This window comes from Mustela erminea, chromosome 3, assembly GCF_009829155.1.
Source record: "Mustela erminea isolate mMusErm1 chromosome 3, mMusErm1.Pri, whole genome shotgun sequence".
Classification (NCBI taxonomy): domain Eukaryota; kingdom Metazoa; phylum Chordata; class Mammalia; order Carnivora; family Mustelidae; genus Mustela; species Mustela erminea.
Genome location: NC_045616.1, coordinates 62,679,782 through 62,697,405, shown reverse-complemented (window position 1 = coordinate 62,697,405; position 17,624 = coordinate 62,679,782). Strand labels below are relative to the sequence as shown.

At 40.5% G+C, this 17,624-nt stretch overlaps 1 protein-coding gene across 3 annotated transcripts in view; it reads left to right on the top strand.

Moving 5' to 3' along the window:
- IQGAP2 (IQ motif containing GTPase activating protein 2) overlaps positions 1–17,624 on the top strand; it is a 290,099-nt gene that overhangs the window by 157,816 nt on the left and 114,659 nt on the right. For all 3 annotated transcript variants that reach the window (XM_032335922.1, XM_032335919.1, XM_032335921.1), the window contains 5 exons: positions 1,912–1,988; positions 13,755–13,822; positions 14,217–14,330; positions 14,978–15,156; positions 17,206–17,293. In XM_032335922.1, the coding sequence (XP_032191813.1) occupies positions 1,912–1,988; positions 13,755–13,822; positions 14,217–14,330; positions 14,978–15,156; positions 17,206–17,293 (526 nt within the window). The remainder of the gene's footprint in view (positions 1–1,911; positions 1,989–13,754; positions 13,823–14,216; positions 14,331–14,977; positions 15,157–17,205; positions 17,294–17,624) is intronic.

The following is a 17,624-nucleotide window of genomic DNA, read 5'->3' as shown; positions in this document are numbered from 1 at the left end:
ATATAAGTACACATTCCATATGGAGATACATAAAGAAATATAGAAAGTTGTTGAAAGGAAAGGGAGTGGGGAGCTGCAGTGTTCTTCTGCTTCCCCAGTAGACCTGTTCTTCTGAACCGGGAATCCTCTTGGGACGGACGCTGTAATAGCAAACGTGTTGAGGGAAAGCTGAAAAGACCCTTAAAGTTTCCTGGGCTGCAGACGTTACTTCAAGCGGCCAGGGACTATACACTGTGGCTGAGGAAACTTTGCTGCTTTCTTCTCCTAGCTTTTTTCAATGTCCAATAGAAAACTGTACTTGAGGGGCACCTGGTTGGCTCAGTTGTTAAGCATCTGCCTTTGGCTCAGGTCATGATCCCAGGGTCCTGGGTTTGAGCCCCACATCTGGCTCCCTGCTCAGTGGAGAGCCTGCTCCTCCCTCTCCCTTTCCCCCTGCTTGTATTCCCTTTCTCGCTTTGTCTCTGTCAAATAAATAAATAAAATCTTAAAAAAAAAAAAAAAGAGAGAGAGAGAGAAGAAAATTGTACTTGAGTGTCAAGAGCTATCTCATATGATAAAGGATATAATTTCAGTTTTTATGTCAACTTTTATAAAATATCTACTAAAAGCCAGCAATGCCAGTATGCTTATCTTTCTCTTAGAAGCTTTAAGCCTAATTATTCATGTTTTGGTGCTTAGGAAGGGAGAGGTTTGCTGCCCTATTCTGAAATGTTTCTTATCAAGCTTGTAGTTTCAGGCTTAAAAGTAGTTTAAGTGTGTATAAAAAGCCTCAGTGTTCAAACTTACCAGTTAAGTAATGTCATATATAGGTGTTAATCCAAAAAAATCATCAGGTGTTCAGAAAATGCAGGGATGTTCATTGCAATGACTTGTATTTAGGACAAGTTGGGGGCAAAAAAGTTCAGCCTTGGAGAACTAGCTTAAATTATAGTTCAAAAAGACAAAATAATTACAAGCATCTATTAGAAATCATGTTCTAGAGGTCCCTGGGTTGCTTAGTTGGTTAAGCATCTGCCTTTGGCTCAGATCATGATCCCTGGGTCCTGGGATCAAGCCCCACATTAGGCTCCCTGTTCCCTGGGGGTTCTGCTTCTCCTTCTCCCTCTGCCTGCTGACTGCTTGTGCTCGCTCTCTCGCGCTCTCTCCCTCTCTCTCTGTGTCAAATACATAAATAAAAATATCTTTTCTAAAAAAGAAAATGTTCTAACAGAATAATGAAAGGGATGGAAAACAGTCTTGCTCTAGGGTACTATAGTAATACCGTACTGTAATATTACTGAGGTTATCATATTACAGTTTTATTCTCACATACAGACATAAACCTAAAAAGTCAGAGACACATACGGAAAAAAGACTAGAAAAAAATATACTAAAATGCTAATGATTAACTATCTAGAAATTGAGATTATGGGTAATGTTTCTCTCATGCTTCATTTACTTTTCAGATTTTATTTGGTAAAATGTGGTTCCTTCCAGCAGAAAAGAACATTGGTGTGTGTTGTGTGTGTGCATACCTGTTCACACAAGTGTGAGGCTAGGTGTTTAACATTATAATAAAACACTGTATACTAGACACCCTTCTCAGGATACATGTTACAGGAATGACCCTGCAGAGCCTGACCGGGCTTACCATGTGTGGAGCGAAACTGCCACCTAGCCCTATGGGAGCAGCCTTCTTGCTGTGGCCACCTGGGAGTCCCCTGCTCTCCCAAGCCCACTAGGGGGCATGCTGTCAGGGGACCAGGTGTACCAGTGGGTCTGCCTGTAGAGTGAAGGGGAGCAACGACCAGAGGGGTTCCTCTGCATTTAAATAAATACAGCAGAGACAATCCAAGTAGCATCATTGAGGAGATTTAAAGTAACTGTACAAAGCAAAACATAATAAAACACATTGTTTCTTTTGTTTTCCAGATATTTTATCCAGAAACAACAGATGTCTATGACCGGAAAAACATACCCAGAATGATATACTGCATTCACGCATTGAGGTAGGGAGAAAGATACAACTAAGAGTGGAGGAAGTAGATTTAAATGAAACTGTAGTTTCTATTTTAGAAAAGGGCTCTTAAGTTACTTAAATAATCTGAAGAACTTTTTATTGGATGGAGCTGTTTTGAATTTGGCATAGATTTTTTAAATTGTCACGTAAGTACAATCCTCGAATTAGAAAAATATTTTTTCTGATTTCTTAAATCTAATTCAAAACAGAATACCAGAAAATGAATCAAAGACCTGTATGTATAATGAGAAGATATAAGTTGAAATTTCTAGGGATCTCCTATATGTTGCCATATTCTTGAGTTGTGATCTAGTTTCCCAGTATAGCCAAAATACATCAAATGAGCAGCTATAATGGTCATTATAATTTTGATATCTTAAATTATCCTTCTGCTTCAATTCTTATTATAGTCTAATGAAGTCCAATATAAGGTTAGTTTCTTTTGACCTTTGCTCAATAGAACTTGCACCATAAGGGTAAAGAAGCAGCGTCAAGAGTTGCTTTGAGTAAATGAAATCAAGATACGTTCATTTTTTTTTTTTTTTAAAGGAGGAGAGGAGGGCGCCTGGGTGGCTCAGTGGGTTAAGCCGCTGCCTTCGGCTCAGGTCATGATCTCAGGGTCCTGGGATCGAGTCCCGCATCGGGCTCTCTGCTCAGCAGGGAGCCTGCTTCCTCCTCTCTCTCTCTGCCTGCCTCTCTGCCTACTTGTGATCTCTCTCTCTGTCAAATAAATAATAGATGAAATCTTAAAAAAAAAAATGAGATGTTTTAAAAAAATAAAAAAATAAAGGAGGAGAGGAGAAAGGGCAGAGTGAAAGAGAGAGAGTGAGAGAGGGAGTCTTAAGCAGACTCCATGCCCAGGGTGGAGCCAGACTCAGGGCTGAGTCTCATAACCGTGGGATCATGACCTCAACCAAAATCAAGAGTCGGACTCTTAGCCAGCTGAGCCACCCAGGTGCCCTAAGATACTGTCGTTCATTAATTTAAAGCAATTGTTTGATAACTTAATTTTTGAAAACACTTAAATTGTGCTAGTTCATAGATCATTTTTTATCTTAGTGGACTGGAAGAAATGCTATTTTTAGATGGTAACAAAGATGATTCTGAAAATCCAGTTTATGGCTGTCGTCCTGCATTCATGCAGGTAATAGCTGGAAGTCTTCATGTCTAATTAAATTTTAAGTATCTTCTGGAACATCTGCCTTGTGTTTATATCACTAGAAGTCATTTTCCTGGCAGAGTGTTCTGCACAGAGGTTTATATTAACTTCTTTCTGGCTCTTTTCCCCTCCAGAGGAAAAGGTTTCTACAATAATTCATTGCACTGCTGGCCTACTAGAAAAGAATTTTGATTATGTCATATAATTTGACTTTTCCCCCCGATCAGTACTTAGGAGATTTCTTTGGTAGATGACAGTTGTTTGAAATACAGACCAAATGTAGGTGCCTTTCTTTCTCTTTATTCTAGTAATTTAGAGTGGGCTAGAGGGCAGGATCACTTCTGTACCTGCCTCCTCATGTGTGGCTAGTATATCATTACGCCAACAGTGTTTCTAAAAGCTTTCTGTGCAAAAGTGCTTGTCTTGGGGAATATTTTCATATGTGTTGCCCAACATTCCTTGTCAAATATTTTTCAGAGCTTAAAATGATCGCTTAACACTGCACTTAGTACCACTTTTGTGACCTGCTAAGCCAGCTACAATTGGTTAATGCCATCATCATATCCACGCATCATAGTGCTAATCTCCAAATCTGTGGCATGCTCTTGGAGTATCTTGGACAAGCTTAAATTGATTTCCTGACAGGACACCTGGGGTGTTAATGTTAAGCTGCTTATAAAGAAATGGTGTGCTAAGTTCCTTTCCAGTGATGTCACTGTTCTTCCCCTGAAATTACATAGAACTGCACTGAGGCTTACAAATGGGTTTGTGATCATTTCAACAATGGCTTCAGCAGTTTGGTAAATGAAAAAAAAGGCAACTTCTTTTTCTTGCCACTTGTATGCGAATGTTGGTGTGATATTTTCTAGGACTGTTTTTCTCAGTCATGCAATTACTCATGGGAGTCTCCATTACTCTTGATCATTCTGGAGCAAATTTCTCTTGAGCCTGTCCCACACCAGATCTGACCTTAGGTAGGACCTTTTCCATTTACTTAATAAACAGCATTCCCCGGGACAATCTCTTTCGCTCTTCTCTGTCCTAAACTTACATATGATGGCTTCTTGGTAAAGAACTAAGAAGTCTCATGTATATCTAAAGTTTTTTTGTATCAAAACTTTTCCCCTCAATGGTTTAGAATACAGTCACTCAAATGAAGCCGATATTCTGCTCTGTTGGCCAAGACATATTTGGGAGTTGGGTAGCAGAGCCCTTTACTAAGTACAGTGGGTTCGCTCTCACTGGATAATTAGAGGTGATGCTGGAAATGAACACATACGTGCCTGGCCATTATATCCTGGCTGGGGATACAGCAACATTGCTGGTGTAGAAAGTCATCATTACTGGACAGGGAATTGGGCAGGTCAAAGGTTCTGAGTATAGATCAGGAGTCAGGTGGAAAGATATCCCAGGTACCCAGGCACTACCTTCCAGCTATCCCAGCCCATGGGCCTGCTGGGATCTGTACTGTTAGATCTCAGCCCTGCCAATTTGTCTTGCATTCCTTGTCTTTTTGATTTGGGCTTGACAACCTCATTAATATCCTCTGAGGTTGTGCCCTTGCTTCCTGTTTGTATCTGCTTTCCACTTTTCCTGCCTGGCCCTCACCTTTTCACTCTTGTTTCTGAACCTGGTCTTGTTGCCTGCCACTCATCGCCCCCTTTGTCTGAAGCTGGATGTTCTCAGTGAAATGCCGCCAGGGGTGGTTAACACGGCAGCCCCGGGGGAAATCCTCACACTTCACGCAGAAAGACTCACTTCAGTGAGAGGTGACCTCATTCTTTTTCAAAGAAATGTTTATCTTTTTTAATGTAAAATAAAAAACTTAAATTCTCATTGTGGGAAAAATTGGAAAAGTCAGAAAAAAAAAATCAAAGGAAAAGCTAGCTCAAGTACCCATTATTGCAATACTGATGTGACTGTTTTGGTGCATTTCCACTTAAAATGTGTACATGGCTTGTTTTCTTTTTGTGGCTTCATTTGGAATGTATGAAAGTCTGCAATGAAAAGAAATCGGTTCAAGAAGTGAGAGCCTTGCTAACAAGTTACTGCTAATGATTTTTTAGCTGGGCATCGATGCATGGAAGAGAACACTTTTGGCATGTTGTTTGTTGCTCAATTTGTGAAACACTGTTAAATGTTTAAACATTGGTTATAAATTGGAATTGAAAAATTTTAGTAAAACTGATATTTCAACACATCAGATACCTTAAAGGGCAAAGGAAATACCCAGATGTATCATTACAAACTTAATACACGTAAACCCATTCTGAAAGAACTTCACTGCAAGTTTCACTCATGTAATTATTGATGTACTAATTTTGACTCATCCCAGGACTAGAATGTATTGACCGTTAGCCAGAGTTAACGTGATCCTCAGGACACCAGAAACAAAAGAACACCTCCACACCTGCCTGGGTTGTAGACCTGGTTTCTGACCGGTCAGTTGTCAGGGGGCAAATGGTCCTAGTTTGGTTTCTTCCCCCAAGGGGAGTCAGGCCCTGGCTACCAGCCATCAGTCAGACCTTCATAATTTTCAGTAACTGGCTTCCAGGTAGGTTTTTATTTTCATTCTGGTCCCCACGCCTAGCCCACCCCATATCCCCCAGAAATGATTTACCACCTGCGTCTTGCTCAGCCAGTTGTACATAACCCATTGTCCTGTCATAATGATGTATTGGCCAGATCTGTTAACATTATTAAAAGCTTCTATATGCCTTTTGAATATTTTCTTGAAATTAGTTGGGCATTCTAGAGGTTTCTCACCCACAAGATGAAGGATTGACTACCTAATGGTCTTTAGTAGATGGTTGATTTGGCTGATTTATCATCTCAAACTATGTTTCTGGATCCTCTGTCTGTTAATAATGATGTGACTCTCAGGGCCAGACCCCCTTCTCACCTGGGTGTTTTGGTCACAAACTTTGTGTTCTTCAGGACTTTCTTATCTTGGGTCACTTCCTTGGTTTTACATAACACTCTGGCTTAGAGTTCCTGGTTTTTATTCCTCATGGTATAAGTATAATATAAATCGTATAAACATATCTTTATTCCATAGACAGACACAGAAAAAACAAAGCCCCTGTATTTTAATAACACATCGCATCTTGTTAAAATCGGTACAAGTAATTATCCATGTCTTACTTATCAATTCATATCACGATTTCCTTTCTGTACACTTTGTACCATTCTCTTTTGATGAGGGCTGTGGACTTCTGGCCTTTCACCAACTTAACCAGGCTTAGAATCTTCTATTCCAATGGATTAGATTGATTTTCTTTGGTTAGTGGGAGCTCTGTGGGGCCAGTGCCTTCGTCCTTGTAGCACTGTCCCTGACATTACTGGAAATATCCTTGCTTTGTGGTTACAACAGAATGTTCTAGTCCTATCGTAATTATTTCTGCGTTGATAAACCAACTCCCCTCCAAGGAATCCTCTACAAGTCATATGTTCATAATGATTTTTCCTCATTTGATAGATGAGGGGTCTGGATTCTGCTTTTCTTACCGTGCAAAGTTTCTTGAACCATTAAGACAACACCAAGCTGAAGACGGGCCTGCCTCCCCTCTGGGTTGTGGTTGGTGCTCCCGCAGCAGATCCTGTCACGACCGCCCCAGCAACTGTGTTTTCAGATGCAGGATGATGCTGAAACAGCGCACATTTGGGGCTTACATTTGTGATAATGGCTCTGGTGACCCCACTCCCAGTTAACCGGTTGTCCTGCCAAATGCACTGATTGCTTAGAGAAGAAGCACGCCTGCCATCAGGTGGCTGCCTTGCAGCCTATGCATATAATATGTGTATTTATTATATACATAGTATATATTACATATTGTACATGTAATACAGATTATGTATCTAGCTCTCAGGCTTTCATGCAGAACTCTCTTTGGCTTACACTTTGTGCCCTAAGGGCCTTTGCCTTTTAAAAAACCAGTTGATGACTTATACCAGACTGATGGCATACTGATACCAGTATGATGAACATACTTGCATTTATAAAGAAGCTTCCTAGAAATAGTTTCTTAACCCAAAGGGCAGGTTCTCCTTTCATGTTCTCAGGAGGGATATGTGGAGATGGCAATATTTGGGATTAAGATGAGAAGGACAATGACACCTTATGTAGCTTTCAAATCACTCCTTGTTCACAATTCTCCCCACACTCTAGACCATATTCTCTCCTCCTCCTCCTATCCCAAAATAGTATCGGGACTCCATCTTTTTGTCCTACTAAATTCTAAGCTCTCTGAGATCGTGAACTGTGCCTTGTCACCTAACACAGCACATACACATCACTGATGCCAAATTAAGTCTCTGGAGTTCATATTTTTAAATTTTTAGCTGGGTTAACTGAACTAATTGCCCTGTGGAAAGGGTGCCTCAGGATTCTTTTTATTTTTGATTGACTCTTAGGTGAAAAACACTAGATTTTGACATGATACTGGCAGGGGCATATGTGATTAAGATGGAGAAATAATTTGGTTCTCTAGATAAAACCACTTGAAACATGGGGTCAGGGAAAATAGTTAAAGGTTCTTAGTGCGGAAAATGGGGAAACTGCTGTGGTAAGTTCTTAATAAGTTGTTAATTATTATTGGTTATTAATAAAGGACACACTTCTTTAACAAGGATCATAGTAATAAAAACAAACAAGTATATGCCAGGCACTGTTCAGAGTTCATTTTACAAATGGCATCTCATTTAATCCTCACGGTGTACTTACGTCATACATACTGTTAATAATCCCATTGTATAATGAAAGAAACTGAGGTCACGCAACTAGTATATGGCAGAGTTGGGATTCAAAACCTGGCCGTGTGACACCAGGTCCTGGGCTGTGACTGGCTTCGTCATTAGCCCCAGAAGGGAGTCACGTTGTTTCCATCCTACTAAGAAAACTCTAAAGACAGCGTCCAACTTGAACCTGAGAGGCACAGGCCTCTCAGTGGTTAATTTTTAGGAACTTTTAAAATGAGAAATCACGGAACCTCAGAACTGGAAAGACCTTGAGAAGTTGCTTTTGTCTAGGTCTTCATTTCAGACATGAGAGGACTGAAAGCAGTGGATTATGACTTGTGCAGAGTTACACAACTAGATGGGGCCAGCCTTGCAGCCAGGAACTGGGTCTCGGGATACGGGTCCCATGGTCTTTCTGGTTAGCCCCAAGGCTTTGATTTATACGCATTCATCTCACATGCTGCACCATAAAGTGAACTGCCTAGGATTTGATCCAGAGAAGCTGAAATAAATTAAGCTCCAGCCTTGTGAGTTTGCATTCCATTACTGTAGCACCTTTTAATGTATATATTGAAAGTAGTGGGAAAAGCCCCTATAGTATTTTTTATTATTATTACTTCTTCCAGTGCTTGAACTGATATTATTTGTACAAATGGGAGCACATGGGCTGGAGAGGCTTTAGCTACCTCAGGGCAACCTCTCTGTAACTGGCCTTTAAGCAGTACGAGTGTGCTGTCCCTTTGGTGCGATAAGAGCCTCCCTATTTCCCACCAAGAGCTTTCTTCTTTGGGGGAAGCTAAGCGATGATTTCATTAATTTCCTTGGCTTCCTTGGGAATCCTCTTAGCCCTTTGTATCGGCTCTTAGGCACGTAAGGTGCTTAAAAAGTTGTGTTGAAGAGCTCCAAGAATTGGTATCTTTTATATTGAACAGGCTTTTTATTTTTTTAAGATCAAGACTCTGGATTTGCTGTGACATCAGGTAGTGAATGGCCTCATTTGAATTTAAATGCTTATGAAGGAGTGGCTGCTATAGCTGATTCTTTCTCTCCTGGGAATAGTGGATATGTGCATAGGAAACTGCCCTTTTGAGTAATCTGCTTGGAAGTGCCTCTCACGTAAAAATTTGTTATAAAACTCCCACACAGTGAGAAGTGGCATTTTTAAAAACAGCTAATAATTTAAGCTTCAACAATGGAAGCAATAAATGTTGAAAACTGAAGCCAGATTAAAAATATACATTCACAATTAAACATTTTGGGTGGAAGTATGTATACACAGATGAGATTTCTAACTGATCCATACCAATTCCAGAAAATCTCTTATTTAAAATCACTTTAAAAGCCAAGATTGTTTGATCCAAAAGGTAACTTCTCAGCACCACCTTGTGGTAACTTTTAGTTAAAGCAGAATGTTGGCTTCATTGTAGGATTTATATTAGTATTACAGAGTACAATGGAGAAGTAAAAAGGATAATTAGAAATAGTCACCTAATTTCTTCAGTACCACAGGGGAAAATTAGCACTTTAGTATAATATAGTTCCTAGTGCCAACAAACTTGTATTATGTGGAAACCTGAAGACTTTTATTTTAGGAACAGCATGGCAGAGAAAAATATTTTTTTATGTAGTAGATATTCCATGCATAGTAATTAAATGAATGGATAAATAGAGGAAATAATGTGAAAACAGTTAACATGAAATTACTGAAGTAGTAATTTTTAAAATAAAATCATTTGCAGTAAGCAAGGATGCCATCCCACTGACCACATAGATGAGATGGGATTGACTGAGAAACAAGTCAGAAGACCACAGCCCAGAATTCACAGTTTGCAGCAGAGCAAGGAGCTGCCTTGGGGCTTGCTACAAGCAAGCCAGAAATAAAGAGATCCCAAAGCCAGCATGAACCTGGAAGCCCTGATGTGAGAAGGCAAGATATGGGGCACCCTTTTGGTGTCAGCCCCACGTTCCCCTATGGTCTCTCTAAGACTGGCTCCTCTCATGGGAACCTGTGGTCAACAATGACAAAAAACAAGTCCCAAGCCCCAGGCTGAGCCCCAGATCAGGAAATGCCAGGCATTTGAGGGAAATCAACCCTCTGAAAGTGGCCTTAGATTCAACAAGAAGAAGTGACAGCCAAGGAATAAAGGAAAATATTAAGATAGGTGATATCGGTAGTTTATTCAATGATCTACTTAACAAGTACTTATTCAACACTTCAGTTTACAACAAAAACAAAGATAAAATTAAGAAAGAGGAAAATTGGAGGGGGCACCTGGCTGGCTCTGTCAGTGGATTGTGCCACTCTTGATCTCAGGGTTGTGAGTTCGAGCCCCACAATAGGTGAGGAGATTACTTAAGATCTTTTGAAAAATGGGGCACCTAGGTGACTCAGTCAGTTAAGTGTTTGCCTTTGGCTCAGGTCATGATCTCAGGGTCCTGGGATGAGCCCCATGTCCACCTTCCATCCAGCTTCCTGCTCAGCAGGGAGTCTGCTTCTCCCTCTCCCTCTGCCTTTCCTCCCCCACCCCAATCCTGCTCTGCTCACTGTCTCTCTCAAATAAATAAATAAATAAATTTTTAAAAAACAAACACCCATAGCATTAAACACTTAACTACAGATAGAAAATTGGTTGTTAGAAGACATTTTATGAATACCTCCTACTTAAATTTTACTGTCACATTTTCAAAGTTTCTTCCATTAAATGATGTGTATATTTTCTTTGTAGAAATTGAAAAGAGAATGATTTTTTTGTCATTTCTTAATCGGTGGCTTTTATTTTCCTAGAATTCTTTTGCACCTTTGCCATACCTATCCATTTAATTCTGTTTAATTTTGGAGTCTCTGTTAGTACAAAGGAACAGTTGAAGAGGTTGCGGTTTCGTTTGTTCCGCATGACGTGGGCTCCCTCTTAATAGGAATATTTTTTCCATGTCATAATGAGAAGTGGTTCATAAAATATTATAATTTTGAAAATGTCAGCCTACTAGTTTTAATCCTAATGACTTGTCTGGCATGAACCTTTGGTAATAAAGTCTTCAGAGGCCGTGTAAATAGTTTTATGTCCCTGATTATCTCTAAAGACCTAGAATTTAAACTAAGGAATGTATCCGGTCTTTCTTGCTTTAAATTATGAATACATAATGCCTATTTTATATTGAAGAATGTTCAGAGTCTAATATGTTTTCCACCTGTGGGTAAGATATGAAAATCATATTGGAATTGAGTACTAAAATTACAATTACCATATGTTTAAAATGTCATTTATTCTTTGTTCTTTGGTTGTGATTTTGAGGGAAAAGGGGAGAAACCAACGAAAGGTAAACGCGCCCCCTCCAAAAAATATTTAAAATTCAAAAATTCATTAATAGGCATTTCGTGGAAGAAAGGGACATGGAACAATCTGTGTTTGAGAAAGTGTTTATCCTCACAACTAACAAAAGGGGATTTAGACTTAAATAATGGTTTTGGCTATCAGATTTGCAAGATTTTCCCTGATAGTATTCTTTGGTGCAGAGGGACGAAGAAAATGGCGTTGTCATGTATTGGTGATAGAATAAGGTCACACCCTTCAGCCTGTTCTTAGGTTCAGCTAAGCATTCAGTGTCTCCTGACTGCAGTAAACCACGTCTGGTCTTAGTAGCTCAGAAGGATCGAGAATTAGAAACCTGGTCAGATGGCAGGATGGCATCAAGTGCTTACTCTTCAGTGGGAGACTTCATGACGCTCCTTGTAGTTGCCCAGACAGCCATCTGGAAGCCATTTCCTTTGGTATCCCAGGTGACATCTAAGGTGCTAAGAAGTGATATCCCATAGGGGGGTACGGGAGCCTCCCTGCTCTAGGGCCTCAGGCCCCAGGAGCCCCTGTCTATTGTAACACCTTCCCAGTGGGCTTCCCAGTTTCCTGCAAGGAGTGTGGGTGTTAGAAGAGGCACCAAACTTGGGAACACCTAAGCCTGTGATGCCTGTTAGGTATTTATAGTTCCTTCAAACCATTTATCGATGGGGGTTTATTTTTCTCCCCAGCAACATTGCTCACCAATTATCAGTGTACCTTTATCAGGTTTCTAGAGGAACAGAGCTAGAAAGTTAAAAGTCATATTGTTTCACAGAGGGAAGGGGATTTTGTTAATCTTTGACTCACAAAAAATGAGTGTGATCTCTTTTTTAGAACACTGTTTGACTCTGTATATTGGAAGCTTTAATTGTGTGTGTGTCTTTTCAACCCTGCAGTGTTGTTTTTAGGGATTCATTGTAACAAATAAGATGTATGCCAAAGATGTTTCTGTATGTAGGTAGGTTCACTGAAGCATTATTTGCGATGATGAATAATTAGTGACCACCTAAACGCAATGGGTTAGGAAAAATACACTATGTTCATATTATGAATACTGTGTGAGTTTATGGAATAAGTTTTTCCAGAAAAAAAAGACATCGAGGGGCGCCTGGGTGGCTCAGTGCGTTAAAGCCTCTGCCTTCGGCTCAGGTCATGATCTTGGGGTCCTGGGATTGAGCCCCACATTGGGGGGGGTCTCTGCTCAGCAGGGAGCCTGCTTCCCCCTCTCTCTCTGCCTGCCTCTCTGCCTACTTGTGATCCCTGTCACATAAATAAAATCTTTTTAAAAATTAAAAAAAAAGACATTGAAAGGGTTTATATCAAAATACTTAGTGTTTAATTCTGATATTCTTCTGTGTAATTTTTATTTTACCCATGAATGACTATTTTTTAACTTTGACCATGTGTTACTTTTCTAAATGATTGTGTTTTACAGAAATGATCAATGAAGGTCATTTTAAATGCAGGCTCCTTTAGTTGAATAATCATACATTTTAAGAGTTTAATACCATTTAAAAAGCCTCGACCTTGAACTCCTATAATGAAATTTTATGCATTTTATAATCTCAGGTGTGTGTTGATCTTGAAATATATCAAGCCAATGAAATCATTCTCCGTTCATTTTCTCATAGAAGTTATTTATAATTTCTAACTTCTAATTAAAATCTCATAAATTACAAACCTATCAAAACTGATAAATAAACACAGGTTTTTTGGTTTTGTTTGTTTGTTTGTTTGTTTTAGTTGGTCTATAGAATTACTCTTTGGGACTGAGGAGGTTAGAATTGTTATGGAAAGAAACCGTGGTTTGGTGATTAAATGGGAAAAGCCATATAAGCATATATTTGCACATTTGGTAAAATTTAGATGCCAGCCCTCTGCTCTTTTTGTCAAGTTTTGGATAGGTTAGTGTGTGCCATCATTAATTCCTAAGGGGCTTTAAATACACACACACACACACACACACACACACATACACACACACACAATCTATTTTCCATCTTCCACTTAGTAGTATGCCCACATCATGGTTTATCACCACCTCTGCTGATAGACTTGCCACTCTTTGTTTCAGAAAACATAAAACAAATAGTCCTCAAGGGGTGTGTGGTACTTAAAGGAGTATTGAAAAGGAAAATATAATTTGAGCTGTACTTTCAACAAAATAAGACTCATAGAAGGAGTACCCAAGGAAATGTTCATTGGATTTACTACTAGCTATTTTGTATTAATTGTATTTCTTATTCTCCCTACAAATGGATGGTAGAGAGTTAGTTGACCCTATAGAGATGCCATGTACTGAAGAAAATTGGTCTTTAGGACTTAGCCTATCATTGTAGTCCCTGTCCACCAGGGACTGTTACCTCATGACTCAGTTTCTCCACCTAAAAAATGAATGGACTAGATGGGATAATCACTTAGGTCTTTCTCAACTAAAAAAGCCCTTAGGACTTCAGTAATTTTTAATGCTAAGATTTATGGTGATAAAACTTCTGAACTGATAATTTTATGTTCTGTCTTTCAGTTTATACCTGTTCAAACTAGGGATAGCGCCCCAGATCCAGGATTTGTTGGGCAAAGTAGACTTTACAGGTATGACTCCTCATGATTCTTACACTGTCATTTACTAAGAAAATGTATCCATACTTTTCCTTCTGACAGCATCCATTCCCCTTTTCCCTCTATATTGATCAGAAGAGAAAACGTTACTGTCTTGTTTGTATTTGACCATTTTCAACACGTGTGGAATGAGAAATAGGCTGACGTTCCTAAGGTTCTTGCTCAGAAATGCCCCAACTTCTTGATGAAGACACTTTTTTCCTTTTTTTTTTTTTTTTGATAAATAATGGTATGGAATTTTTAATATTCTTTAAATAAGTCTCGAATTTCTGGGAGAGAGACCGTGGGATGAAGACATTTCTTATTATATTCATTCCTGTTTCCATCTCTGTGTCTTTCTTTGATATTGTCTGTTGTTCTTTTTCAGAGGAGGAAATTAGTAATATGAGAAAGGAACTGGAGAAATACGGAATTCAGATGCCATCTTTCAGCAAAATAGGCGGGATTCTGGCTAATGAACTGTCAGTGGATGAAGCTGCTTGTGAGTCTATTTAAAATCAGAACTTACTACTGACATGAGTCTTACTTGTACTTCATTATTGATTTTGGTTACAAGAAAGAGAATATTTAGAAGATGCTTTCAGCCCCCTTTTGAAGTTTTTATTGTAGGTATTGGAGACTGTTAAGTTGAGCCTATGAGAATATAACCATGTAATTGATTTAGGCTTCAAACATCTTCTTGTGCGATGTGACTTAGAGTTTTCAGAAATACCTTTATTCCAAATGCTTCTTTGCTTTCTGCATCATCAGATTTAAGTGGTAGAGAACATTGCTATGTTGTCCTCTAGTGTTGCCAGTTAATTCCCAGTATCATTTGGAAACAAACTGGTACTTTAACAATGTCCACACTGCCCCCTTCATCCCTTGAGGGTTGACAGCGCTTAGTTCATTTTAGCCATTCATAAATTCATAGGGATTACATGGCGGATGCTGAGACAGGACCTAGGCAGGATGGGCAGGGGTGGAGACATTGTCAGAGAGGTGCTCTGTGAAGTGTCTGGGCTGTCATTTTGGCCCTTTTAACTCAAAGCCAGAGAAGGAAGTAAAACTGCTGACGCTCATGCAGTGTCTGTGCAACTGTCCTTGTTGTCTCTGGCTCATGAAAATCATTTTATTTTTTCTTTCCAGTGCACGCTGCAGTTATAGCCATTAATGAAGCTATTGAAAAAGGAATAGCCGAACAAACCATTAAAACACTAAGAAACCCAAATGCAGTTTTAACTTTAGTAGATGACAGCCTTGCACAGGAATACCAGAAGGAACTCTGGGAAGCCAAGAAAAGAAAAGAGGAAAATGCAAGACTGAAGGTATTTAATAAGATTCTCAGTAATATGGCTCTGAGTGGTAGGTTTGAAAAAGCCTTGATGTTACCAGTGATCATTTTAAATCACCTGGCAGTGGTCTCTATAGCCATAGGCAGTTGGCTTGGGTGCAGTGTAAGGATAAAAACAGACCATGCACTACGTAAAGAAAAGAGGTTTCCTTTCGTGCTGATTCTTACAGGTTACAAGGGTTGAAGGTCATGTCATAAGTATGACTTTACCAGGAAGTGTGGAAGTAGCAGCTCACCATCTTCCCTTGTTCAGCCTCACCTGCAGACCTTGTATTAGCCAAGTTACCTGTAGATTTGTTAGTAGAGCTTCATGACTTGGTATGCTGAAGTGGGAGCTGATGTTTTTGAATTCGCTGTCCTATTTGGCCTTCCCTCCTCTGCAAGAAGCCTGACCCTGCCTTCCCGGCTATCGTGACTGAAGACTTTCTTGGTGTGCCCAGCTTCCAGTTCCTGGCCATCTTTCTGCTCCTTCACATCTTGCCCCGTCAGCCTCAGCTCTGTCACCAGAACTTTCCACTCAATCTTGCTGCCTTGTCTGAGCTGGTGGCTTCTGCCCACATGTGGCAGGCTTGCCCACCCTGCCTGCCGGCCTCCCATGGTCTTTGGTGCCACAGCTCTGCTCTGCTTCTCTCAGTGTCTCTTCTCAGAGTCTCCTGCCTCTGCCTGCGGGGATTCTTTTAAGGTCTGGCCTTGAGTCACTTCTGTCTCTGTTCTTCCTCAGACAGGCTCATCCATATACTGAGGAAAGCGGCTGTCAGTTTGCTATGAGGCCCCTCGAGGGGTCCTCCAGGTGACTTCATCTCTGTGCCATGGGCCTTGCCCCTCACCATCTAGGAAGAGTGCTTACCTCTACCCTGCCCTTCTCACACATGTGCCCTTCCCTGACTTGCCTCTGGAATGACTCCCATGATGTTTCAGAACACCACCACCTCCAACCCTCTGTATCACTGCATTCTGTTGCCTCGTCTTGCCAGGCTTACTTCTCTGTTCCACACCTTCTAGTCTTACCACTCTGGACCCAGCCTCACATGTGACCCCATGCACTTGTGACCCCACCTCCTCCCATTCTGCAAGCCAAACCCTCACAGACTTAGAGGTTGCCAAATTAATCTTTAACTCCAGATTGGATGTCAGGCCCCAGAAAGCTCCTTGGATTCCCTACTGCCTACCTATGGAGTTAAGTACAGGTCCTTCACTTGACCTTAAAATGCCTCTGAGGGGCACCTGGGTGGCTCAGTGGATTAAAGCCTCTGCCTTCAGCTCAGGTCATGATCCCAGGGTCCTGGGATCACGCCCCACATCGGGCTCTCTGCTCAGCAGGGAGCCTGCTTCCTCCTTTCTCTCTCTGCCTGCCTCTCTGCCTACTTGTGATCTCTCTCTGTGTCAAATAAATAAATAAAATCTTAAAAAAAAAAAATGCCTCTGAAATGCCTGCCCAACACCCTATATCTCTGGCTAACCCTGGACACAAACTCTCTGCTGTAGCCCAATGTGCCAAGCCATCTCACCTTTGCAGCCAATCCTGTCGTCCACACCCTGCTCTCAATTCTGCCTTCGTAACTAACTGCTCCTTTCCTCCAAGCCCTCCTCAACTGTTTTCTCTTATTCAAGTGTTATTTCCAACTGACTATGTACTTCTCCTCTAAAATGTAATCTGTTCTGTGTATATTTGTTATTTATGGTGTCAATTTTATTAGACTGGATCAAATGAAATTGCCAACATTCCACTGACTTGGATCTACAATAAATGGTGATACGGTCAAGGGGTCCAACATGATGTTTGCCACATTAGACAGTTAGGCCCTCGCAGACAGTCAGTGGGGCTGCTGTTCACCTGTGTAATCTTTGCCAGGCGTACCTAACCCTAGTGCCCTGCACAGAGCAAGCAATTTTCGATGCCTATATTGAATTAAAATGAATATAAGTAAACGGATTTTCTCACTCTTTGCCTTTTGCTTTTGAATACTGAGCTTTGGAAATATTTAATTTAGCCTCAGGAATCAGTGAAGACTTTGTTTTGTAGAATAACTGTATTTCAGAAGAAGAAAGAGATGCCTACGAAGAACTGCTGACCCAAGCAGAAATCCAAGGCAACATCAATAAAGTCAACAGTAAGTAATGGCTTGGACAAGGGAAGTGGATACGCCAGAAGACACAAATTCTCCTTGTCAGAATCTCACCAAAACTCTCCACTGGTATCCTTGTAAAACTGCCTTATGTGATGAAAATTCCTCTCAATGTCAGTGTTGTGCTTAATTATGCCACGTTGTCCGGCAGTTCCCCATGGGAATTTTGGGTGATCTTGCCCCCTCTCCGCATGCAAAACATCTCAAAGTATCGTGAAGCTCGTTTATCATAGGTGCAGTGTATGTCCTCTTTTGAACCTATCCCTCACTGGGCTAATATGGAAGCTCTTCAGTAAAAGATTATGACTTAGGGCCT